This window comes from Pristiophorus japonicus, chromosome 16 (assembly GCF_044704955.1).
Source record: "Pristiophorus japonicus isolate sPriJap1 chromosome 16, sPriJap1.hap1, whole genome shotgun sequence".
Classification (NCBI taxonomy): domain Eukaryota; kingdom Metazoa; phylum Chordata; class Chondrichthyes; family Pristiophoridae; genus Pristiophorus; species Pristiophorus japonicus.
In genome coordinates this window covers 5,171,291-5,198,506 of record NC_091992.1, presented here as the reverse complement: position 1 = coordinate 5,198,506, position 27,216 = coordinate 5,171,291, and the positions used below count along the sequence as shown (strand labels likewise).

Sequence of the window (27,216 nt, the reverse complement as noted above, 5' to 3'; positions counted from 1 at the left end):
GAGTGTGCGAGTTGTGGGACATGGGCAGACAGGGACAGCCACCTGCTTGAAAACAAGCATTTCGCTGAAGACGTTTGAATTTATTTAACAGGAGTTCTGGCATTTCACAACCAATACACAAACATTTCAACCAACCGACCAAACTGCACATCCCGATGGTTCAGACGGAGCGGAATTCCTGATCCAGAAACGGAAAGAACGGTTTTTTCCAAATGAACCCATTCAATGCCCCCTTTAAGCTGCGCGGCCAGACAGCGCTCTGAAAGCCCTGCGCAGCCTGGGCGGCAGTGTGAATGGGCCGCGCAGCCCATTAAAGGGGCCGCGCAGCCCATTAAAGGGGCCGCACACTCAAAAAAAATATTACTTGGACCACCGAAGCCATTAAGTGTATTAATCACAGCAGTAATCCACGGTACAAGCCCTGGTCATTCGGCCCCTGAAGCTCATTGGCAGCAACGCCAACAGCCCGAGAGTGAATTACACAAAGAACATTGATGTCAGCGCTGTACACGGGCCGTGCGACCACACGACCAAGTGGCCCGACATGACAACAGGAAAAAACCTCAGGACACCAGGCTCGTGCACTCTGTGATCCAGCATCACAAGTCAGTGATTTCACCACCACCACCCCCACCTCCTCCGCCCTCCCCCTCCCCACCGTAGTCAACGCGCCCAGCAATAAGTGAGTGCAAACAAGATCGGTTTTTAAAATCGGGCTCCATGAGAAAAAAAAAAATCTTGATTCCCCCGTTCCCGGCAAACATCCCACCTTTTCTTTCTTCAGCGAGCTTTCCCACGGAGTAAACGGGTCACCCACGGGCCTCCGAAGGTTTGCCGCCAATGGATTTATAGGTCACGGCCGAAACTGTACGTTGGAAGCAGGGGTTTGGTAGTTGAGTCTGCAGATGCGGCGAGCAGTCGCCCCGGCAATGCAATGGGGAAATGGCAGAGTCACTTCTTCACCTTCACACACAGCTTCAACTGCACGTCGCAGAGAAAGACATCCATCAGATCCTGCCCCGCGTCTCGGGCAATTTTACCGATCAGCTGACCTCCCTGGCCAATCAATAATCGCTGCGGAAGAAATTTTTTAATAAATAAATGTTACCAAAAAGACTTCACATCATCTCAACAGCACTTCGCACAAAGTGAACAGCTTTGGAGGGCAGCGGCTCGGTGTGTAGGCAAATAAATTAGAAGATTAAGGGCGATCGAAATCCAGGGGTATAAGATGATTGAAGGAGTTGATGGGACAGAGAAACTATTCCCTCTGGTGAGAGAGTCCACAACAAGGGGGCATCACCTTAAAATTAGAGCCCGACCGTTCAGGAAGCACTTCTTCACACACAGGGCAGTGGGAATCTGGAACTCTCCCCAAAAAGCTGTTGAGGCCGGGGGTCAAATGAAAACAGCAGAACTGAGATTGATATTTTTGTTAGGTAAGGGTAACAAGGGTTATGGAGCTAAAATACAGATCAACCATGATCTAATTGAATGGCGGAACGGGTTAGTATTTCGCATTGTAAAAAAAAAATCAAATAATCAGTGAATATTTGCACGGTATAATTTGAACTTAGCAGCTGAGGGAAGGAGCAGAATGGACACCTCACCTAAAAGCAACATATTGAAAGGGACCAAATCTGTCACAGCCCTCCTGTCCATAGCTTCGTTTAATCTTGTAGGTCACTGTTTGATGGAAACTGATTCCATAAATCATTTTAAAAGGGAGTTGGACGGTTACTTGGACGCGGAACTACAGGGATATGGACAAAAAGTAGGACGGTGAGACCTGTAATGTGTGCAACTGTGAATATGCTCACAGGGTTTGTAGTGCTGTTGAATTGGGAGTGGCTTAGCCAGTCACATGATGTTCACAAGACTCAATAAAACCCCAGTCAGTTGGGTCCAGGCCATCCACGACGAGGCAGGTGGTTGTGAGCCTGGTGGCTGAGCTGATAATGTGTCGTGTGATTGTTAAACCTTTGCTAATAAACCAACTAGTTCTTAATAGCAATGTGTTGCTATGAATTCTTAAGCAAAGAACCCCTGAAGCAAATACATTACAGAACCAAGCACGACTGCTCTTTCAAAGAGCCGGCGAATCAGAGCAGTTGCTTTTCAAGCAGATTTGTATTTAACCCTTTCAGACATGCAGGATCAGAAATGTTAACACTGTGAATTCGGCCAGTCTCTGGTATAATGAGATTGTGGCACAGCCTCTGCCCCATGTGTATACTGACCGCGTGATTCTTCCTCGCAACAGTGATGTTCTGCAGAATCCGGAGCTCTCCGCTCGGGCCTTCTTCCCACAGTTCTGTGCTCTGGAGGGTAAACAGATGGTTCATGTTTTTGCTGCTCAGGTTCTTTCGCCTCCTCCAGTGTTTGCTCCTGGGCAAACATCACCGCCCTGATCTACACCGGGGCTCCCTTCCCCCCCCACCCACCCCGACACAACCGCCCTGATCTCTACCCGGGCTCCCTCCCCCTGACACAACCGCCCTGATCTACACCCTGGTTCCCCCCCCACCCTGACACAGCTGCCCTGATCTACACCCGGGTTCCCCCCCACCCCCCCCGCCCGCCCTGATCTCCACCTGACACAACCGCCCTGATCTCCACCCGGGGCGCCCCCCACCCCGACACAGCCGCCCTGATCTACACCGGGGCTCCCTTAAGAACGCCAAGCTCTCTTCGAATAGTGCCACATGAACTTTAACATCCACCCAAACAGGCAGACAGGGCCTGGGTTTTTAGTCTCGGCTGGTCCAGATTAAGAGTGCCCAAACCCATTCCACCAGAACCCGTCCAGCTGGCAAGACAGAGGAGATTTCAATCGGATTGGAACCAGAGCACAGAGAGGGGCCAGTGCTTTCCCCACTGCAGCCCAGCGTTACGTAGAAAATAGCAGTAGGCCATTCGGCCCTTCGAGTCTGCACTGCCATTCAATATGATCATGGCTGATCCTCTATCTCAACACCATATCGCTGTTTTTTCCCATACTCCTTGATGCCTTTTGTGTCTAGAAATCTATCTATCTCCTTCTAAATATATTCAGTGACTTGGCCTCCACAGGTTCACCACCCTCAGACTTCCCAGCCCGGAGAAACATCCTCCCCGCATCCAGTCTGTCCAAATACCCAGTCAGAATTTTATGAGTTTCAATAAGATCCCCTCTCATTTTTCTAAACTCAAGTGAATACAGGCCTAGTCTACCCAACCTCTCCTCATACAACAGTCCTGCCATCCCAGGAATCAGTCTGGTGAACCTTCGCTGCACTCCCTCTATGGCAGGTATATTCTTTCTTAGGTAAGGAGACCAAAACTGCACACAATACTCCAGGTGCGGTCTCACCAAGGCCCTGTATAACTGTAGTAAGACATCCTTGCTCCTGTACTCAAATCCTCTTGCAATGAAGGCCAACATACCTGAGTGATGTTGTATGGCACCTCCTGGGGCAGGTATTCCAGGAGCCGCTCGCGGATCAGGTTACAGCAGATCTCCTGCGGTGACTGGTCGGTGATGACAGCGCTGTGATAATCCCAGGGTCCAGGTTGGGCCTTTGACATCAGGTACCGCTGCACACACACACACACACACACAGGATCATTGTGTAGCAATGCAAGACTGCTTTTCGGTCCCTTTTAAAATGACTCTCTCCACAAAAACATTTCAGTGCTCCTGAACCAGTCAACACCTCCCCTAGTAACTCATTACAAAACCACATCACCCTTCGGAATGAAAATATACTTTTAGTTTTGAAACAAGTGCCCCCGGTATTTGAAATCTTTGCTGCGGTGAACCGTGTGTCTCAATGCACCTGCTGTGCGCTGGGGATTTATAACCAGAGGGTCTGGATGGAACACGAGTCTCCCCGGTAGGCAGTTAAAATGGCAAAAAGCTTGGATCTTCCGGGATTAGCTTTCGAGTAAAGGCCTTACCAGCGCAGTCACATCTCAAAAACAAAGGTAGCTCTAACTGCAGATTAATAAGTGACCCATGACCTTCCTCATAACTATTTAATTTTAAAATCCCATCATGCAGGATGGACCCATTCAGCTAATGCACGTGCCCAGCAAGGGGGGGGACCTATTAAGCCGGCGCACTCAGAGGGGAGAAATTTGGAACAGCAAAAGGCCCCTTTGCCCTCGTTCCACGAGATGCTCTAGTGATTACCCGACCCATTGAATCGCCCGAGGGAAAGTCCCGACAAGTTTCTTGCCGCTCTGCCAAGGTCAGTGGGACCCAATACCCCACCTGCTGGCCAAGTTGTGAACTGACACAGGCTATCGGCAACAATGGCCTATCCGTTTTGAAAGTGTTTGGTGCAAATGTCTGAAAGCAACTGAATTCAGAATCTCCCGAGCCTGAAGGCTACTACTGCCTTCCATATGGTTCACCCTACTCCCCGATGAAGCAGTTGGTGCAACCTTAGCCGAGTTCTCTTAGATTAAACACGAGGAGATGCGCAGAGGGCAATGGGTGAAAGGTCACCAGCCTCCCGAGTAATGCTGGAAGCTGATGGTGCAACACCCCGATCGCCAATGCTGGAGAGGAAGCAGAGACACCACAGCAACCTGTTTAATGACCTTACTGTACCAGCCGTGTCACGGACCGATTGAACGCGTTCACAAGCTCACCTGCAGTGTCTCCACCTCCTCCCCGTTGACAGCCGAAAGCATAAACACTTCCTTGAAGTGAGGCCAACCCTGCCGAGAGTCCCTGTGCTGGCCGGCAGATCCTCGGTGCTGAGTGCTGTCCGTGCCCTCCGGCTGATGCACGCTGCCGTCACCGCTGGAGATGTGGTCGCCGGGTACCTCTGTCCGGGGCGGGTCAGAGTCCCCCTGGGAATGGACGGCGGAGGTTTCCCGGTGTCTGATGGTCACGCTGTCCCAGGTCGGTACGTCGCTGTGCCCACATTCGGTGCTCCCGGTTCTGCCTTTCTCGGTGAGCACGCCAGACTGTGGCAGCGAGCTGAACCTCGACTTCACTTTCAGTTTCTTATTGTTCACCACTCCCTCAGTCAGCCTGGCCGTCAATTCCAGAAGGAGGCCTTTGCTCTTTAAGAGGTCCACCTGGAGCCAACAGACAAGAGGAAGCCAGGAGCTCAATGGGCTGGAATTTTTAAATATGATGCTGATAAATCTAACTTCCTTTCCTTAATGAGTTCTCTATTTATCTTCTGAAATGCTGCAAAGGATCACACAGCACATGTTGTGGGCTCCAACAGAAAATATAACTTGCATTTATATAGCGCCTTTCATGATCTCAGGACGTCTCCAAGCATTTTACAGCCAATGAAGTACTTTTTGAAGTGTAGTCACTGTTGTAATGTGGGAAACGCGGCAGCAAATTTGCGCACAGCAAGCTCCCACAAACAGCAATGTGATAATGACCAGAAAATCTGTTTTTAGTGATGTAGGTTGAGGGATAAATATTGGCAAGAAAACTGGGGAGAACTCCCCTGCTCCTCTTTGAAATAGTGCCCTGGGATCTTTCACGTTCACGTGAGAGAGCACACAGGACCTCAGTTTAACGGCTCCTCCGACAGTGCAGCACTCCCTCAGTACTGCGATGGAGTGTCGGCCTAGATTTTTGAGCTCAAGTCTCTGGAGTAGGACACTCTTCAAGAGGTTCATCCGTAACCAACAGACAAGAGGAAGCTCGAAGCTCAATGGGATGGAACCATCGGACTCCGGCGAGCGCGTTACGCACTGAGCCCCAGTACATAGAAATAGCCCTGCTTATTTCAACAAATCACCTCTTGTTTCTTTAAACTAACTCTATTTAGTTCTAAGGATATTTCCCTTTGAAAGAAGGTTTAGATTCATGCAACACTGCCGAGCCGAGAGACGGGAACAGTCCCTTGTTGCCTACCTTATTCAGGGCCAGGACTGCTGGGAGCTGGGGATATTTTGAAAGGCATTTCAACACTTCAGAGTGGAGCTTGCTGCGCGTCCAGTGGTCAGAGATATCGACCAAAACGATCACTAGGAGGCAAATCACAGCGACGTGAAACATTGTGTCATGTATTTAACCATCTTGCAATGTGACAGTCATGCAACTTTAACTCATGTACACTGTACCCTGGAAATGCACAGGGGGTGAACTTGTGGGAGACACTCTTCACCTGGGTTTCCAGGTATAAAAGGGGCGGTCCCACCCAGGTCCTGGCAATAAAGGTGAAGGTCACAGAGTGACCATGTATGATATATCTATGCCTCGTGTGAGTTTGTAGTAAGGTGCAGGGACACTACATTTGGCGACGAGAAACGGGAATCACTGAACCACGAGGATGGCCACCGGCGGCACAGAGGATCGTTACTGTGTGGGTGAGGACTGGGACGACTTCGTGGAAAGACTCCAGCAGAGCTTTGTCACAAAGGACTGGCTGGATGAGACAGCGGCTGACAAGCGGAGGGCGCATCGACTGACCAGCTGCGGACCACAGACATTTGCGCTGATGAAAGACCTGCTCGCACCCCAAAAGCCGGTGGACAAGTCCTTTGAAGAGCTCAGCCAGCTGATCAGAGAGTATCTCAAGCCTGCGAGTAGCGTACACATGGCCAGGCACCGGTCCTACTCTCACCAGCGTCGGGAGGGACAGAATGTCTCAGACTTCGTGGCAGAACTGCGGCGCTTGGCCAGTCTCTAAGTTCTCCGATGCCTGCAGTGGGGAGATGTTAAGGGACTTTTTCCATCGAGGGCATTAATCATGCCGGCATTTTCAGGAAGCTCATAAAGACGAAGGACTTGACTTTAGAAGGGGCGGCGTTGATAGCTCAGACCTTTATGGCAGGGGAAGAGGAGACCAAGCTAATTTACGCGTGCAGCCCTGGTCCAAACGTGGCGACGGACCAGGGAGTTAACATGGTGAACGCGGCTCGGGACCCCGCAGGCAGGCAAGGGCTTTTCGAAACCGCCTCGGCAGCAACAGGCTCTAGGATGGGCCCGCAACAGGGACAATGGAAAGGGGATCGGCAATTCACGCCATCGAGGAACAATGCATCCTGCGATGGGACCATTAACACCCACCATCAGAGTGCTTAGAAACAGCCAAATAGGCAATCAGAGAGGAATGCCTGGTAATAGTCCTTTTGTTACAGCAATCTCAATCTCAGCTCATGCTGGAGGTGCGGGGGTAGACACACTGCGAGAAGCTGCAGGTTCCAGCAATATACCTGTAGGATTTGTAATGTCAGTGGACACTTGGCCAGGATGTGCAAAAAGGCAGTAGCGAGGCTAATCTGCGAATCAGAGGAGCCAGACGAGGGGTCTGCAATGTTGGATGAGGCCTGGGGTAAAGCCATAGATGCTAAAGTTCAGAGGGCTCACGTGGCTGATGTCCACAGCTCATACACTAAAACGCCACCCATGATGATGAAAGTCTTACTGAATGGCATCCCAGTGCACATGGAGCTGGATACGAGAGCTAGCCAGTCACTCATGAGCGCCCAACAATTTGAGAGACTATGGCCACACAGAGCTAGCAGGCCCAAACTGGAACACATTGAGACACAGCTACGGACGTACACCAAAGAGATCATCACAGTGCTGGGCAGTGCAAACTTGGTGGTAACACATAATGGATCACAGAACCGGCTGCCACTCTGGATCATTCCGGGAAATGGCCCCGCGCTTTTGGGGAGGAGTTGGCTAGCTGAGATGAATTGGAAATGGGGGGGGGGGGATGTATACGCCATTTCATCCGTGGAGCGAAGTTCATGCTCACAGGTCCTGCAAAAATTCGGGTCACTGTTTCAACCTGGTGTCGGAACGTTCAAGGGCACTAAAGTAGTGATACGGATCACTCTAGACGCCAGACCAGTGCACCACAAAGCCAGAGTGGTGCCGTATGTGATGCGTGAAAAAATTAAATGTGAACTGGACAGGCTGCTCAGAGAGGGCATAATTTCGGCCGTTGAATTCAGCGACTGGGCAAGTCCCATCGTTCCCGTCATCAAAGCAGATGGCTCGGTTAGGATTTGTGGCGACTACAAAGCCACCATCAACCGAGTGTTGCTGCAAGACCAATACCCGCTCCCGAGAGTGGAGGACCTTTTTGCCACACTGGCAGGTGGCAAGCTGTTCACGAAGCTGGACCTCACTTTGGCCGACATGACTCAGGAACTGGCCAAAGAATCCAAGCTTCTGACCACCATCACGACGCACAAGGGATTATTTATCTACAACAGGTGCCCGTTTGGCATTCGTTCGGCAGCAGCCATCTTTCAGAGAAACATGGAAAGCTCGCTCAAGTCCATTCCTGGAACGATCATATTCTAAAAGACGACATTTTCAAAATGGGTCGAGACACCGAGGAACACCTCCACAACCTGGAGGAGGTGCTACACCGATTGGACCGGGTAGGCCTGCGGCTGAAAAAGGCCAAGTGTATGTTTTGGCCCCAGAGGTCGCGTTTTTGGGCAGGAGGGTTGCCGCAGACGGGATCCGGCCCACTGAATCAAAAACGGAGGCGATCCGCCAGGCGCCCAGGCCCGGCAACACGTCGGAGTTGCGTTCATTCCTGGGACTTTTGAACTATTTTGGGAACTTTCTGCCGAACTTAAGCACATTGTTGGAGCCGTTACACATGCTCCTCCGTAAAGGTTGTGAATGGTTTTGGGGGGACTGTCAAGAACGGGCTTTCAATAAGGCGAGGAACCTGCTGTGTTCCAACAAACTGTTGACTTTGTATGACCCTTGAAAAAAAAACTGGTTTTAACATGAGATGTGTCATCCTACGGGGTTGGGTGTGTGTTGCAGCAGGGTAACGATGACAGCCGACTCCAACTGGTGGCTTACACCTCCAGGTCGCCCTCCTAGACAGAGCGTGGATATGGCATGGTCGTGAAGGAAGCACTCGCGTGTGTGTACGGTGTGAAAAAGATGCACCAGTACCTTTTTGGTAGACAGTTTGAGCTAGAGACGGACCACAAGCCGTTAACATCCTTGTTGTCCGACAGTAAGACTGTCAACGCCAATGCGTCAGCTCGCATACAGCGCTGGGCCCTCACGTTGGCTGCGTATGACTACACCATACGGCACCGGCCAGGCACCGAAAATTGCGCTGACACGCTCAGCAGGCTCCCACTGGCTACCACCGAAGGAGCGTCGGAGCAGAACACCGAGATGGTCATGGCCGTTGAGGCTTTCGACACTGCGGGCTCCCCCATCACAGCCCGCCAGATCAAACTCTGGACCAACAGGGACCCACTCCTATCCATGATAAAGAAATGTGTCCTGACTGGGGATTGGGCGCCCGCACACAGGGCATGCTCCGAGGAAGTCAGACCGTTTCACAGACGGATGGATGAGCTCTCCATCAGGGAACTCCACAGCGAGCTCCCTGGCATCGTGTTAATGAAGGCCATTGCCTGGTCACATGTATGGTGGCTGGAGATTGACTCAGACCTGGAACACTGGGTTCGCAGGTGCACGACGTGTGCCCAGCTGGGCAATGCCCCCAGGGAGGCCCCACTCAGCCTGTGGCCCTGGCCCACCAGACCATGGTCACGTATTCACGTAGACTATGTGGGCCCATTCATGGGGAAAATGTTCATGATCGTTGTCAATGCATACTCGAAGTGAATCGACTGCATCATATTGAACTCGTGCACGACATCCATCAGTGGAGAGTCTGCGTACGGTTTTCGCGACCCATGGATTGCCGGACATCCTGGTCAGCGACAATGGCCCGTGTTTCACAATCCATGAATTCCAGGAGTTTATGTCGGGCAATGGTATCAAGCTCATCCGGACAGCGCCGTTCAAGCCGGCTTCCAATGGCCAGGTGGTCCAAGTCATAAAACAGGGCATGCTATGCATCCAAGGACCCTCCCTTCAGTACCGCTTATCGTGCCTCCTGCTGGCCTACAGGTCCTGCATGCATTTGCTCACGGGAGTCCCGCCAGCAGAGCTCCTCATGAAACGCACGCTTAAAACGCGGCTGTCCCTCATTCATCCAGCCCTGGCAGACAATTTTGAAGGCAAGCGCCAGTCCCAAACCGAGCTCCATGATCGAAACTCAAGGGGGTGGTATATAGAAATAGATGACCCGGTATTTGTTCTTAACCATTCTTTGGGACCCAAGTGGCTTGAGGGCACCGTAATTGGCAAAGAAGGAAATAGAGTCATGGTGGTCCGACTAAACAACAGGCAGATATGCCGCAAACACTTGGACCAAGTAAAGAAAAGGTTCGGCATAGACACGGAGGAACCTGAAGAGCAGCATGAGATGGCACCCACACCACTGCCAGCGGACGAGCAACAAAGACAGTCCTCAGCATGCACAGTCCCTGCGGCCAGCCCAGAATCACCTCAAGTGACAGAGACGCGTGCCGAGGCTCAGCCACCAGAGCCACAACTGCGGCGCTCCACGAGAGAGCGTTGACCACCTGACAGACTTAACCCCTGAAACAAAGAGACTTAAGGGGGGAGGTGATGTCATGTACTTAACCATCTTGCAATGACATCGTCATGTAACTGTAACTCATGTACACTGTACCTGTACCCTGGAAATGCACACCCTGGCCACAGGGGGTGAACTTGCGGGAGACACTCCTCACTTGGGTTTCCAGGTATAAAAGGGGAGGTCCCACCCAGTGTCAGCTCTCCTTGGTCCTGGCAATAAAGGTGAAGGTCATAGAGTGACCAAGTCTGATATATCTATGCCTCGTGAGAGTTTGTAGTAAGGTGCACGGACACTTCACACTGCACGCGTTCCCTGCAGGTAGAGCCAGAGCTGGCTGTCTGGGCCGAGATAAATCCCACTCACTCACTCACTCACCCAGGTTTGCTTCTTCCACCGATTGCCAGGGGTCGACCAGCAGCGACTTCTCCAGGTTGTGCCTGGCAGGAAAGGAATGGTTCGCTTATTAAATATAACTGGTACACACAGACCTGAGAAAGTGTCAAATGTGAAATAAAAGCAGAAAAATAAAATGTGCAACCTTTTTCCATTGATGGCAGGAATGAGGCCAGGGGTGTCCAGAAGAATCTGCAGAGAGAGAGAACACAATCAGGAACAGCATGGAAACGAGCGCCAATCTGCACTGACACAGCACGTTGGGGCGAACACACAACATTCCAGGCACTTCACCAGAGACATTAAACACAAAGCAGCAGTCGGGGAGAAGAGTTAAAGGGAGATGTCTGAAGGTGTTGAAGAGGTATGTCTGAGGGGCTTTTGAAGCGGGAGGGGTAGAGAGGGATATAGCAACGGGCAGGGAGTTTGGAAGAGAGTTCTTGATTGCAGGGATATGTGAAGGATCTTGCACCAAGAACTTTGGAGAGGAAAGGGAGGTTGGCAAAGAGGAGGAAACTTGCAAGGACCGAGCTGTTGAAGCTTTTTTTTTGAGCAGAGGGTTGATGATTGTGGGTTTTAAAGGGTTACCCGAGGAAAGGGAGCTGTTTACAACGTCAGCCAGTGGGGAGCCAGCAAGGGAAGTTGGGTGATCAGCGGTTTGGGGAGAATAGAGTCAAGGGAGAAGGAGGGGTCTCACAGGCAAGATGAGCTCAGAGAGCATGAGGGGAGACAGAAGGGAAACTAGATGAAGATGAGGGTTATGGGCTAGGCCAGGTGATGGTGCAGCGGTAACACAAAGTCCACGAGATGCTTGCAGTCGGTGGAGGGAGCAGTTACAAGGGATTTAAGGAGAAGGATGGTGATGGACATTACTCCCAGACCTCCAGCCGTTCCCCTCTGTGAAATCAGTCGCAAGGAAGCGTGTGGAAAAGTGGACTGGACACTCAAACAATATTTCCGCTAAGCCGTGTGGCTGAGCAGCAGTCTGGAGGTCCCGCGTGGGCTACTCAGTGGCTTTTACATTGAAGAAACCGCGTATACATGAAGATTTGAATGGGCTGGGTAGTCAGTTAAAGGGCCCATGCAGGGGGAAAAAATTTATAGGGAACATTGCACTGCAACTAACTTTGTCTTCCCTCCCAGGGTTGAAAATGCTGCTCACACTTGCTTTCAAGGTTTGCGCTCTGGTGAAGAGCCAGACTCCAGCACGAACCAACAAATTCAGCAAGGTGGGTTGGAGGGGAAGCAGTCACCCAAATCCAGGTGTTAAACACACAGCTGTGCAGTCACCCACGAACTCACTCCCTCCGAAACAAAAGGGAAGTTACACAGAGCCGAGACCCTTTGAAAGGAAACCAAAATGCTTCAGAAAAGATGTGCACATACTATTTGTGTCTCTCCATCGGTGATGACTCCCTGAGCTCGACAGCGTGTTGTGTGGACTTTGCTTGAAACAGGAAAGACCTGCAACACAATAAGCAGAAAAGGCAGCAACTTTCATGAATTTGGAACAGACTCTGGACAGGACTGGCCGCTACTTTAACCAGCCAGCGGGGGAAGGCCGGGGTTAATATCTAGCTAAATATTACACCCAGCTGCTTAACCGGAGAATCAGCCCAGCTGTCTCGCCCTTTACAAACACACATTATATTTTAATGAGGAAATATGCAGATTCCAACAGTTACCGTCACCAGATCTCTGCAATGCCAAGTGGAGGCTGGGAGCTTCCCCATTCCCACTGGGAAAAGACAACACAATAAACCCCACCAGGCAAGCTTGTCCTCAACAAGAATGCGAGAAGCTCAGCCAGGAAATGGGAGTGAGACACAGCTGGATCAAAGGGAAGAAGGAAGCTCCACAATGTCCTGCCCGGGGTAGCTGAGTCACAGAGTTGGAAGATCCGCGGTTTGGTTACTGGCTGCGTTTGTGCTGAGTTAGCCGATCCCAGCTGGGCAGAAGTTCAGGTAAACACCTCTGGGCCTGGGCTCCTCCTAGTAATCGCCCTTCAGTAACCCTGCTGCAATACAACAACTTGCATTTATACAGCGCCTTTAACGTAGTACAACGTCCCAAAGTGTTTCACAGGAGCAATTATCAAACAAAATTTGACACCGAGCCAAATAAAGAGATATTAGGACAGGTGACTAAAAGCCTGGTCAAAGAGGTAGTTTTTAAGGAGAGTCTTTAAAGGAAGAAAGAGGCAGAGAGATTTAGGGAGGGAATTCCAGAGCTCAGGGCATTGGCAACAGAAGACGCGGCCACCGATGGTGGAGCGATTAACATTGGGGATGCTCAAGCAACGGTGCCAAAAAGCTCTGTCGGTCCCATGCATCACGGGACCAGCCTGTGCAATGTTAAAGAAACTATGAATAGGTCGCGCACCCCCAAAAGAATTACGGGGAACACATTGTGCTCAAGAGGCCAGAGTTGGAGGAGCGCAAATATCTGAGGGTTGTGGGGCTGGAGATTACAGAGCTAGGGAAGGGTGAAGCCAGGGAGGGATTTGAAAACAAGGATGAGAATTTTAAAATCGAGGTGTTGCTTAACCGGAAGCCAATGTAGATGTGTGTGTATGGGGGGTGGTGGGGGAGCAAATGGGGCCAACGGGTGAGGCTAAATTGGGCTCAGCTGTAATGCCCAGCACAGTTTGCCAACAGCCAGCGCCTGGGATCCAAACATGAAGAATGGTACTTGAGAGATACCAGTGGGCTGCCGCGTTTCCGACAATACTGACTACACTTTTAAAAAGCACTTCATTGGTTGTATACCGCTTTGGGATGTCCCGAAGTCATGAAAGGCACAATATAAATGCCTTTCTCTGAATTGTGCCCTACCATGGTGGGCGGATGGGGTGTAAAGAGAGGGACTGTAATAGCTTTGGGACAGGCTCTCAATGGTCACAGCAGAGCAAGCAATGCTCTAGAACTCAATATCGAGTTCAACAATTTCAGATCATAATCACTGCTCCCATTTTGTCGCACAGCGAGTGCTGGTAATTATTCTGCTGTTGCCATTTACAGCTCCTCCAGGCCCGTCTCTTCTGCCTTTCCCATCACAGACCTTCCCTTTTTGCTTTTTCCCCCACCTCCCTGCCTTTCCCAGCATCTGCACTTGCTTAAAATCTGTTACACCTCTAGCTTTTTCCAGTTTTGACAAAAGGTCACCGACCGGAAACGCTAACTGTTTCTCTCTCCACAGATGCTGCCTGACCTGCTGAGTATTTCCAGCATTCTCGGTTTATATTTCAGATTTCCAACATCCGAAGGATTTAGCTTTTTGTATTAACGCTGCATGTGTCTCTGGTCCTTGCTGAAAGCGTACAGCAGTGAGGCGCGGTGATAGAATACCCTGGTCAGTCAGCACCTCAGCTACAAGGGAATTGCTGCCGACGAGAACATTTTTTTTTAAACTCAAGTACGCCGATAGCTGGAAAGTGTCCCGGACAAAATCAGGGGCATCCAGTCTCCCTTCTAAATGAGAAGCTGGGTTTACCTTTCTGCCGAGAAGCTGGTTGGACAGGGTGGATTTACCCGCGTTCGGAGCTCCGATGATGGCGACTCTCAGCACTCGCGAGTTTTCAGGCTGGTCTGGCTGATGGAGGAGGAGGTCACTCTGCTCAGCTGCAACACAGAACTACAACTTCAATAATTCAACAAACTGAATCTCGTGAGCAAAGCGCTGAGCTAAGGCGGGGCCAAACACACACAATTAACTTCTGAAAACCAGAAGTCGTTTCGATCCATCTGAACTTTCAGCCATGAACTCATTGAATATTCAGCCATGAACTCATTGAATGGCAGTGCAGGCTCGAAGGGCCAAATGGCCTATTCCTGCACCTATTTTCTATGTTTTCTATGTAACTGCTGTGATCAGCCCTGGGCACCGCACCTCAGCAAAGATATATTGGTCTTGGACACGGTACAGCACATATTTACAACAATTATACTTGGAGTTAGAGGGTCAAATTATGAGGACAGGTTGCATAAACTCGGCTTGTATTCCCTCCAGTTTAGAAACATGGAGTGATGTAATTGATGTGTTTAAAATTATAACAGGCTGTAGTTGCTGGGAGTCAATTAGAATTTTTAAGACTGAGATTAACAAGAGTTTTCTTGGGTACATGTATCATGAATTATGGAACAAAGACGGCTAAATGGAGCCGAGGTACAGGTCAGCCATGATCTAATTGAATGACCAAATAGAATCGAGGGACTGAATAGCCCCCCTCCTGTTCCTTAATGCAAACACACAGCATCAACATCGCAAATACCACTATTGAAAAAAAAACGTAGAACTGATTAGAAAGTGAAAACTCCTTCAGAGCCTCAAAACATTTCAATACACGATGGCATTAACTTCATCCCCCTCCCATGCATTTTAGTGCTTGACTTGGTGAGATGCAGCAGTACCATTGAATGGCTGAGGAAACCCAGTAGAGGCACTAATTGTTCCCAGGGCAGGACCAGCATGTGAGAAGCAGAGTAAAGCTCCCTCTACAATGTCCCATCCATGGGCCTTAACCCCAACTTCACAAGACCCCCCCATGTTGCAAGGTGAATTTTCCATTTAACACACCAGGCCTATTCGAAGCAAGATTGTCAATTTTTACATGATAACAAGCAGTGCAGTGTTGTGCGAACGAGTTTCACACATGCCTCGACATATCCTGATCGCAGCGTGCAGGATTGGCAAAGATTCCTGCAGTTCATCAGGCTGGTCCCTCAGTCCGAAGACTACCATACACCAGTCTCTCGCTCTCTGTTCCACTCTTAAACAGATTGATTTTCACCGATTCTTACCCTGCAGACCTGGGGAGTTTGCAGCAGGCAAAAAATTGTAAATCCATGGCACAAAAATTGCTCATCAAAAAACATTTAGTCTTTAAGGTCCGACGATCATATATAAATACTCACAGGTCATGCAACTTCAGAAGGAATCCCAGTACAAGTTACAGAACCCACCTTTACTCACGGAGACGGCAGGAGGGTATTGTCCGAGGTCCAAGTTCTCTGGTTTTATGACGCCCAAGATCTTTCCCAGAGCAGAGTTGCTTCCGTAGTAACTCGCTGGTGAGCAGGTGACTCTGCGAAACCGGTCATTTAGCAGAAAAGCAAATGCTAGTAAGAAGCACGAACACAGATTAGACAATGTTTCGCAATGACAAAGATTTAAAGTTTTATTACAAAGATTTACACCAATCTTCTCAAATCTAACTAATACTGGGCTGATAGAAACAGGCTGTAACCATTGGGAACAGGTATATATTTAAAAAATAACGGTGAAATATTTAACTTTTCATCTGATTAAAATCAATTGACAGGCTCTGCCACTTTCTCTGTTTTTGCCATATGGCAGAAGCAGTTTACACATTATCTCATCGCATTGTACGGATTAACTCAGCCTCAATGAAACTTCCACTTTACTTCCCCCACATATGCTATCAAATGGTTTTGATCGTTTGTTTCATCAAATTCTCCGTGTGTTTAGTGGGAAGATAAAAAGCAGAGTGTGCTGTTTAATATGGAGTGCTTCATTTCCTTGGTTAAAGCTCTGGAATTCCCTCCCGAAACCTCTCCTTTAAACCTACCTCTTTCACCAAACTTTTGGTCACCCGTCCTAATATTCTTTGACTCGGTGTCAAGTTATTGTTCCAATTATGCTCTTGTGGAGCGCATTGGGAGATTTCCTACATTAAAGGCGCTATATAAATGCAAGCTGTTGGTTACTGAATGGTGGTGACAGTAAGGCCAACTCTCACGATTTTTAATGCAAGTTTAGCCCAACTTGTACCTGTTATCACCATTCATCACAACTTTTATGATTTTTTTCTAAAGCACTGTCAGGTGCAGTAATAATAGTTTTTAGCTGTGACCGAAGATTAAATGAAGCCACTAGTGAGGTTTATAAACCAGAAAATGCCAACATAATTTATCAAATTTCATGATTTTTAAGCTTGTCTCATGATTTACAAGACGGTGGGGTTAGAATTGCTCAGTAAATACACACACACAGTGAGGTACTTTTACCTGTTTTGTGGGGAAGGTGTTTTCTGTTAAAATTAATGGCTATAACTGGACAAGCCGCCCGGCCTGGAGCTGGCCAGGGATTCTCTACTGAGCAACACTGGCCTGGAGGATGTGCTCAAGCCCCGGACTGGGGTAAGAAGGCAGCCACAACCTCCTGCTGCCCACCCGGCCAGAGGCGAGCCCCTATCCCCCGGGCTGTGTTACCCCGAGCGGCCGGTTGCCACTGACCTGATTGGCAGCCGCTCCGCCCCCGCCTGCCCGCGCTGCCGAGGCTCAGGCTGAACCAGGCCCTGCCCAGGGCCGCGGTCGCGGCCATGGCTGAGGCCGCTCTCCCGTCTCCCCCGCCCGGCCGCTCGGCGCCGCCTCAGCGACCCGTTCCCGGCGCCGCCGCCATGACAGTCCCGCCGTGCATTGTGGGGACGCGCAGGGGCATGCCGGGACAGCTTGGGGTCCTCCTCCTGCAACGCCACCCGCAGGCGGGGAGGGCGCAGCAGGAGCTCACCTGTTCACTCGAATAACTCACCTGGTAAACAGACAGCTCACCTGTTCACTCGATAACTAACCTGGGAAAGTCAGAGTTCCTCCTCGTAGGACTGCTCCTGGGCACGGTCAAGGTGGCCATTAACCGGTCCAGGCCGTGAGTGGTCAAGGGGGCCGTTCAGCCCGACTGCCTGCTTCTCTTCTGCGGCTATGTTCGCGCCAGGTTGTCCCTGAAGATGGAGCACGTGGTGTCCAGCGGCACACTTGAGGCTTTCCATAACCTGTGGGCACTGGAGGGACTGGAGTGCTTCACCGACACCCGGAACAGAATTTTAATTTAATTTGTTAGGTTTCATTTAAATTTTTCGATTAATTTACAGTTTATTGGTTGTGCCCCTTTAGAACATAAGAAATAAGAGCAGGTGTTGGACATCCGGCCCTTCGAGCCTGCTCTGTCATTCAATAGCATCATGACTGGTCTACCTCAACACCACCTTGATTCCCTTACTATCCAAAAATCTATCGATCTCAGCCTTGAATATGCTCAACGAATGAGCCTCCACAGCCCTCTGGGGCAGAGAATTCCAAAGATTCACCACCCTCTGAGTGGAGAAATTCCTCCTCATCTCAGTCCTAAATGGCCGACCCCTTATCCTGAGACTGTGAAACCCTAGTTCTAGACTCTCTAGTGAGGGGAAACAACCTCTCACTATCTACCCCATCAATCCCCCTCAGAATCTTATATATTTCAATGAGATCATCTCTCATTCTTCTAAACTCTAGGGAATATAGGCCTGTTCTGCTCAATCTTTACTCATAGGACAATCCCCCCAAGCCCCCGCATCCCAGGAATCATTCAAGTGAACTTCATTGTACTCCCTCTAAGGCAAGTATAGAATCATAGAATGGTTACAGCACAGAAGGAGGCCTTTCGGTCCGTCGAGCCCGTGCTGGCTCTCTGTAAGAGCACTTCAGCCCACTCCCCCATCCTTTCCTTTTAGCCCTGAAATTTTCTGTTCCTTCAGGTACTTATCCAAGTCCCTTTTGAAGCCACGATTGAAGCTGCCTCCACCACCCTTTCAGGCAGTGCATTCCAGAACCTAACCACTCGCTGCGTGAAACAGTTTTTCCTCGTGTTGCCTTTGGACCTTCTGCCAATCACCTTAAATCTGTGTCCTCTGGTTCTCGACCCTTCTGCCAATGGGAACAGTTTCTCTCTAACGACTCTGTCTAGACCCCTCATGATTTTGAACACCTCTATCAAATCTCCTCTCAACCTTCTCTGCTCTAAAGGAGAACAACCCCAGCTTCTCCCGTCTATCCACGTAACTAAAGTCCCTCTTCCCTGAGGTAAGGAGGCTAGAACTTTGCACAGTACTCCAGGTTATTGGACCTCAATTAAACAACCACAAATCTGAGAGCGATAGATCCCTGCTGGCCATGAGCACCAATGGACACGGAGCTAAGGTGGCCAGATGGAGCTAGGACACAGATCAGCCATGATCCCAATGAAACTGGCCGATACCTCTTTTGTCTTACATTGATCTGCAGGCAACATCAGGAAACCCCTCCACTGCAAAGGGACTGATGGCCGACGCAGCAGTGAGAACGATCCAAGGCAGAAGGTCACCGTCGGCTCTCTATATAATAATTGATCATCATCATCATAGGCAGTCCCTCGAAATCGAGGAAGACTTGCTTCCACTCTAACAGTGAGTTTTCAGGTAGCTGTACAGTCCAATACAGGAATTACAGTCTCTGTCACAGGTGGGACAGGCAGTGGTTGAAGGAAAGGGTGGGTGGAACTGATTTGCCGCACGCTCCTTCCGCTGCCTGCGCTTGTTTTCTGCACACTCTCGGCAACGAGACTCAGAGATGCTCAGCGCCCTCCCGGATGCTCTTCCTCCACTTTGGGTGGTCTTGGGCCAGGAATTCCCAGGTGTCGGTGGGGATGTTGCACTTTATCAAGGAGGCTTTGAGGGTGTCCTTGAAGCGTTTGCTTTGGGAGTCTCATGCCGAGCATGCGGACGATGTGGCCTGCCCAACGGAGCTGGTCGAGTGTGGTCAGTGCTTCAATGCTGGGGATGTTGGCCTGAGCGAGAACACTGACGTTGGTGTGTCTATCCTCCCAGTGGATTTGCAGGATCTTGCGGAAGCAGCGCTGGTGGGATTTCTCCAACGCTTTGAGGCGTCTACTGTATAATAATTGATGACAGATGGCTGGGAGCGGGTGCAAGGCACTGCTTCAATCTCAGGATTCGGATGCTAACTGTAAACCACTCAAGGAGAATTCTCACTTTCTATGACTCATCAGAGTCTCTGGATTGCAATTTTTGGTTTGAAATAATTATAACTAGAGATGATATTCTGACTGTTCTCTACATTATAACTCGGGTTGGACGTATTCCCCGAGATTTTATCACATGACCTCCCGCCCCCACACCCCCACCATTGGTTGCCTAACACATCCATCCTCACCTTCCTGCACCAATCGGAAAGTGAATCGACACTTTCTCACTCACTTGGATGATTCTGGACCATCAGTCAATAAGCCTTTCTTCCCCCCTCCTCTCCCCCTCATACCCAAGATTTTTATAACAACCGTGATCAAAGATTAACGTCACGCTGATTTTTCACCTCGGGGTGTTGCTCGCAGCCATCTCCCAGCGATCAATCTTTAATTTCTGGAGACCCCAGGCCAATCCTGGAGAGTTGGCAACCCTCATTACAACAATAACCACACTTCAAAAGTACTTCATTGGCTTTAAAGGTGCTATAGAAATGTGAGTACATTCTTTTCTTTTCGTTGGGAATTGTTTTGACCGAGTAACACCATTGACCCATCTGCCCTCCCCTTCCAAACCTCCCGTCGGCTTCCTTCCTGTAACTCTGGAACTAATAGCCCCCACACCCCCATTTCATAAAGGAATTCACACCGTCTTTTCTTTAAAGCCTGCCATGGCTTTCTGTTCCACCACTGATCATCTGTTCCACAGTTCTATCACCCTCTGACAAATGTAAATGTTGCCTCAACTTCCTGTTTTCATTGTCAACCTTACCTTTAAACGTGTTCTCTAGTCCGTGCCATGCTTACTTACTGCAATGTGGAACTCGGCCCCAAGCCAGCTTTGGCTGCTATTAATGTCATTTTACGAATTCTGGTGTAGGTTTAACACCATTAATGATGATGGACTAAAAGTGCCAACTGAGTCATTTGCTGAGAAGGGCGAAGCAGATCCAATTCGCTTAAATCATCCTTGTTTTCAAATCCCTCCAGGGCCTCGCCCATCCCTATCTCTTATTTAAGGAGCGATATACTTGCATTGGAGGCAGTTCAGAAAAGGTTCACGAGGTTGATTCTTGAGATGAAGGGGTTGTCATATGAGGAAAGGTTAAGCAGGTTGGGCCTATACTCATTGTGGTTTGGAAGACTGAGAGGTGATCTTATTGAAACGTATAAGATACTGAGGGGGCTTGACAGGGTAGATGCAGAGAGGATGTTTCCCCTCATGGGGGAATCTAGAACTAAGGGGCATAGTTTCAGAATAAGGGGTTGCCCATTTAAAATGGAAATGAGGAGGAATTTCTTCTCTCAGAGGGTTGTAATTCTCTACCCCAGAGAGCTGTGGAGGCTGGGTCATTGAATATATTTAAGGTGGCGATAGACAGATCTTTGAGTGATAAGGGAGTCGAGGGGTATGGGGAGCGGGCAGGGAAGTGGAGTTGAGGCCAATATCGGATTAGCCTTGATCTTCTTAAATGGCAGAGCAGGCTCGAGGCTAATGGCCTACCGCTGTTCTTTTTCTTATGTTCTTATGTTTTCTGCAACATCCTCCGAGATCATGGCTCCTACAATTCGGATCTCTTGCACAGCTCCAATTGTAATCGCTCCATCATTGGCGACTGTGCCTTCAGCTGCCTGGGACCCAAGCTCTGGAATTCCCTCCCTAAACCTTACCGCCTCTCTCTCCTCCTTTATGACGCTCCTTAAAACCTACCTCTGTGACCAAGCATTTGGTCACCTGCCCTAATATCTCCTTATGTGGCTCAGTGTCAAATTTTGCTCGATAACACTCCTGTAGAGTGCCTTGAAAGAAAGACAGACTTGTATTTATATAGCACCTTTCACGACCACTGGACTTCCCAAACAAATAATTTGTTTGAGTGATATTGATCGAGGGATAAATATTGGATAACTCCCCTGCTCTTCCTTGAAATAGTGGCCATGGGATCTTTTTACGTCCACCTGAGAGGGCAGACGTGGCCTTGGTTTAACGCCTCATGTGAAAGACGGCACCTCCAACAGTGCAGCACTCCCTCAGCACTGCACTGGGAGCGTCAGCCTAGATTTTTGTGCTCAAGTCCCTGAAGTGGGACTTGAACCCACAACCTTCCAACGGAGGCGAGAGTGCTGCCCACTGAGCCACGGCTGACACTGCCCAGTGTGCCGCTGTGCCAGGCAGTAGAATATTTCTCTGCTCATGCCAACTAGTCCAGGACACACTGGGCCTCCTCCATAAGACAACCCATAATGACAGCTCCCCACAAAGCCAGAAAATTGCTGATAGTTTACAACGAGCAAAGCATCTTTTTCGAACTCTCTCTGCAGAAATGATGGGAGTATACTTTGAAGACTATAAATCATGATGTCAAATCAATTACATGGTATACGCCACTTTCTTTGAATACTTTTGATTTATGGGGGGGAAGATTTAACTGATTTAACTGGGGAGAAAGGCCAGTGAATACTGTTCACAGTCCTGGTCTCCATTTTACAAACAGGATATAGAAACACTGGAGAAAATGGAAAAAAGATTTGCAAGGATCTTACCAGCACTAAGAGCGTTACAACTATCAGGAAAGACTGAACCGGCTGGGACTCTTTGCTCTAGTAAAAAGACTGAGGGATGACCTGATAGAGGGCTTTACAATTTTGAAGGGGTTACATCAGATAGACGTAGGAGGTTTCCACTTATTAAGCAACGCCTCAATTTTAAAGTTCTCATCCTTGTTTTCAAATCCTTCTGTGGCCTCGCCCCTCCCCATCTCTGTAATTTCTTCCAACCCCACAACTCACCGAGATCTCTGCGCTTCTCCAATTCTGGCATCCCTGATTATAATCGCTCCACCTTTGGTGGCCGTGCCTTCAGCTGCCTGGGCCCCAAGCTCTGGAACTCCCTCCCTAAATCTCTGCGCCTCTCTCTCCTCCTTTCGACGCTCCTTAAAACCCACCTCGTTGACCAAACGTTTGGTCATCTGCCATTATATACCCTTATGTGGCTCGGGCTCGGTGTTGAATTTTGTTCAATAACACTTCTGTGAAGCGCTTCGGACGTTTTACTACGTTAAAGGCATTACATAAATACAAGTTGTTCTTGTGGGTGCATAAGTATAAGATAGTCACTAATAAATCTAATGGAAAGAAAGACTTACATTTATATCGCATCTTTAATGACTACCACTCATCCGGAAGTGCTTACAGCCAATGAAGTACTTTTTGATGTGTAGTCACTGTTGTAATACAGGAAACAGGAAATTCAGGAGAAACTTCTTTACCCAGAGAGTGGTGAAAATGTGGAATTCGCTGCCACAGGGAGTGGTTGAAGCGAATAGTATCGATGCATTTAATGGGAAGCTAGATAAGCACACGAGAGAGAAGGGAAAAAAGAATGACTTGCATTTATATCGCACCTTTCACGACCATGTCTCAAAGCGCTTTACAGCCAATGAAGTACTTTTGGAGTGCAGTCACTGTTGTAATGTAGGAAATGCGGCAGCAAACTTGTGTACAGCAAGCTCTCACAAACAGTCATTATGTTGATTCAGGGATAAATATTGTCCAGGACACCGGGGATAACTTCCCTGCTCTTCTTCGAAATAGTGGCATGGGATCTTTTACGTCCACCTGAGAGGTTTAACGTCTCATCCGAAAGACGACACCTCTGACAGTGCGGCACTCCCTCAGCATTGCACTGGAGTATCAGCCTAGATTAATGTGCTCAAGTTTCTGGAGTGGGACTTGAGCCCACAACCTTCTGACTCATGAGGGAGAAAGGAATAGAAGGATATGGTGATGGGGTGAAATGAAGAAGTGTGGGAGGAGGCTGGTGTGGAGCATAAACCCCGGCACGGACCTGTTGGGCCAAATGGCCAGTTTCTGTGCTGTAAAACTTTCTGTAATATAAATCTGACCATGGATCCAAGAGTCCAGGCATCCCAGTTTGAATATCAATAAAGATACAATATCCAACCGTCAAGAAACTAGTGGGCAGTACAAACAAGAGAAAAATGAAAGCGCAGGAGCATCGTATCAAGAGTGGGAACTTTGTCATGCAAAAGGTAGGAGGGAAGGAGATATACGTATAGAAACATAGGAACATAGAAAATAGGTGCAGGAGCAGGCCATTTGGCCCTTCGAGCCTGCACCACCATTCAATATGATCGTGGCTGATCATGCAACTTCAGTACCCCATTCCTGCTTTCTCTCCATACCCCTTGATCCCTTTAGCCCTAACTCCCTTTTGAATATATCTAACGAAATGGCCTCAACAACTTTGTGTGGTAGAGAATACCACAGGTTAACCACTCTGAGTGAAGAAGTTTTGCCTCATCTCGGTCCTAAATGGCTTACCCCTTACCCTTAGTCTGTTACCCCTGGTTCTGGACTTCCCCAACATCGGGAACATTCTTCTTGCATCCAACCTGTCCAATCCCGTCAGAATTTTATATGTTTCTATGAGATCCCCTCTCATTCTTCTAAACTCTAGTGGATACAAATCTAGTCGATCCAGTCTTTCTTCATATGTCAGTCCTGCCATCCCGGGAATCAGTCTGGTGAACCTTCACTGCACTCCCTCAATAGCAAGAACGTCCTTCCTCAGCTTAGGAGACCAAAGCTGAACACAATATTCCAGGTGAGGCCTCACCAAGGCCCTGTACAACAGCAGTAAGACCTCCCTGCTCCTATACTCAAATCCTCTCGCTATGAAGGCCAACATGCCATTTGCCTTCATCACCGCCTGCTGTACCTGCATGCCAACTTTCAATGACTGATATACCATGACACCCAGATCTCGCTGCACCTCCCCTTTTCCTAATCTGTCACCATTCAGATAATATTCTGCCTCCCTGTTTTTGCCACCAAAGTGGATAACCTCACATTTATCTACATTATACTGCATCTGCCATGCATTTGCCCGCTCACCGAACCTGTCCAAGTCACCCTGCAGCCTCTTAGCATCCTCCTCACAGCTCACACTGCCACTCAGCTCAGTGACATCTGCAAACTTGGAGATATTACACTCAATTCCTTCATCTAGATCATTGATGCATATTGTAAATAGCTGGGGTCCCAGCACTGAACCTTGCAGTACCCCACTAATCATTGCCTGCCATTCTGAAAAGGATCCGTTTATTCCTACTCTCTGCTTCCTGTCTGCCAACCAGTTCTCTATCCACGTCAATACATTACCCCCAATACCACGTGCTTTAATTTTGCACACCAATCTCTTGTGTGGGACCTTGTCAAAAAGCCTTTTGAAAGTCCAAATACACCACATCCACTGGTTCTCCCTTGTCCACTCTACTAGTTACATCCTCAAAAAATACTAGAAGATTTGTCAAGCATGATTTCCCCTTCATAAATCCATGACGTGGGGGCCCATGAATGATATAATTGAGCAGCAATTGAATTCCATATCGCATGGTGACGGATAGTCCACGCTGACCAGCAGTGGTTACCACGGTGTTGTTATTTTTTTGTTTCTCTTCTTCTGCTGGACGACGGCCCTGATCAATGAACAAAAAAAAAATGTTGGAATAAGCCTCGGTCCATTCTCTCGCCTCAGTCACCGCACCCGTAACGTGTCACCCTCCTCCGCTCTGTAAGTTGTAATTAGTTTCTTCCCCCCCCACGTCCGACTTGTTTCGCCTTGTGTATTTTTATTTCGGAAGGACCCGACTTGTCGACGCTCCTCTTACAACTTTGATTACAGTACTTTAGGGAACCAAATTGCCTTTTGAAGCCCTTGCAAAGTGCCGATATTGATTCGACACTGTAAGGACGAGAATTGTGTCTGTGACCTTGTCTGTGTCATTAGCGGCTAACAGTAATGTAATATTACTTTTTCCATTTACTGAAAGAACCATTGGCAGTTAGGCCGAGACAGAAAATCAATTTATCCGTCATGCTTGGGAATAAAATCTCGAGTCTAACAAAGTCATAGCCCTTTACGTGCACAGCATTTGGAATCGCTCTGTTGTGGACAGTTATTATAAATGTTGTAATATATTACAAATGCAGCAATACTCTCGCAACACCACAAGAGCACCATGGCTTCTTGTTTCCGATCAACTGGTTTCTTTCTTTAACTGCTCCCTGTCTGTTACTGTTAATGAGATTTTCTTGAAACTAAATCCCAGATCTCATAGCATTGCTTCATACCTTCTGACAGCTAATCGTCCCCTCGAAGACAAGGAGGATTTGATGGGGTAGAGCGAGAGAAACGACTTCCTCTGGTGGAGGAGTCCAGAACAAGGGGGCGTAACCTTAAAAATTAGAGCCAGGTCGTTCAGGGGTGATGTCAGGAAGCACTTCTTCACACAAAGGGCAGTGGGAATCTGGAACTCTCTCGCTCAAATAGTTGCTGAGGTTGGGGAGTCAATTGAAAATTTCAAAACTGAGAACGATTGATTTTTTGTTGGGGAAGGGTATTCAAGGATATGGAATCAAGGCGGATAGATGGAATTAAGATACAGATCAGCCGTGATCTAAGTGAATGGTGGAACTGGCTCGAGGGGCTGAATGGCCTTCCCCCTGTTCCTGGACATGCGTCTTCAATCCTAGCATCGCTGGAAGTCTGTCGTGCACCTGAGAGTCGCGAAGGTGGACAAGTAGGATGTGCTCGGGGTGACGAAACGAGGGGGGGGGGGGGGGCGGGGTTCGGCTCAGCCTCGTCGGGTCATGTTCATTGTCGGGGATGTTGGGATACCAACGTGTCAAACCGAAATGGGGCAATCAGAAGCGTTGGGAATGGCACATCAACACAGCTAAAAACAAAAGAAACTTGCATTTCTATAGCGCCTTTCACAGCATCCCAAAGCGCTTTACAGCCAATGAAATACTTTTGTAGTGGAGTCACTGTAGTAATGTAGGAAACGCGGCAGCCAATTTGTGCAAAGCAAGCTCGCATAAACAGCAATGACCAGATAATCTGTTTCTAATGATTTTGGTTAAGGGATAAATATTGACCAGGACATTGGGAAATCTCCCAAACTCTTGTGCAAAATAGTGCTGTGGGATCTTTTACGTCCACTTGAGAGGGCAGGCAGGGACTCGGTTTTTAGCATCTCATCTGAAAGACGCCACCTCAACAGTGCGGCGCTCCCTCAGCACTGCCCCTCCGACAGTGCGGCGCTCCCTCAGTACTGCCCCTCCGACAGTGCGGCGCTCCCTCAGTACTGCCCCTCCGACAGTGCGCCGCTCCCTCAGCACTGCCCCTCCGACAGTGCGGCGCTCCCTCAGCACTGCCCCTCCGACAGTGCGGCGCTCCCTCAGCACTGCCCCTCCGACAGTGTGGCGCTCCCTCAGTACTGCCCCTCCGACAGTGCTGCACTCCCTCAGTAGTGGCACTGGTGTGTCAGCCTGGATTATGGACTCAAGTCTCTGGAGTGAGACTTGAGCCCACAACCTTCTGACTCAGAGGAGAGAGTGCTGCCCACTGAGCCACGGCTGATAGCTATAAGCTGGGCAAAATTGAAACAGAAGACTGAAATAGTCACTACAACCATAGACACGCAGTGGATCAGTGTTCATGCCAGAGCAGCGATACCAGAATCCAGCCATAATTTCAGATAACAAGAGAATAGGATCAATAACAATGCCAATTGTAGCCTGAAGACAAGAT

At 49.0% G+C, this 27,216-nt stretch overlaps 1 protein-coding gene and 1 long non-coding RNA gene across 3 annotated transcripts in view; both read right to left on the bottom strand.

Annotated features, from left to right (window-relative positions):
* Positions 1-636: 636 nt before the first annotated feature.
* eral1 (Era-like 12S mitochondrial rRNA chaperone 1) lies at positions 637-17,242 on the bottom strand. The gene is made up of 11 exons (XM_070856921.1): positions 17,060-17,242; positions 15,767-15,922; positions 14,298-14,425; positions 12,192-12,269; positions 10,951-10,997; positions 10,788-10,849; positions 5,876-5,988; positions 4,639-5,073; positions 3,427-3,576; positions 2,241-2,321; positions 637-1,074 (listed from the first exon to the last, which is right to left on the bottom strand). The coding sequence occupies exons 1-11, from the start codon at positions 17,145-17,147 to the stop codon at positions 952-954; spliced, it is 1,461 nt and encodes a 486-aa protein (XP_070713022.1). The 5' UTR covers positions 17,148-17,242; the 3' UTR covers positions 637-951.
* A 5,513-nt stretch (positions 17,243-22,755) lies between these two features.
* Positions 22,756-27,216, bottom strand: part of LOC139226282 (uncharacterized) — a 17,016-nt gene continuing 12,555 nt past the window's right edge. The window contains exon 3 of one of the 2 annotated variants that reach the window (XR_011587232.1): positions 22,756-22,946. This is a non-coding gene — a long non-coding RNA (uncharacterized lncRNA). Of the gene's footprint in view, positions 22,947-25,074; positions 25,100-27,216 lie in introns of those variants that run through there. The other variant, XR_011587231.1, reaches the window with a different exon arrangement.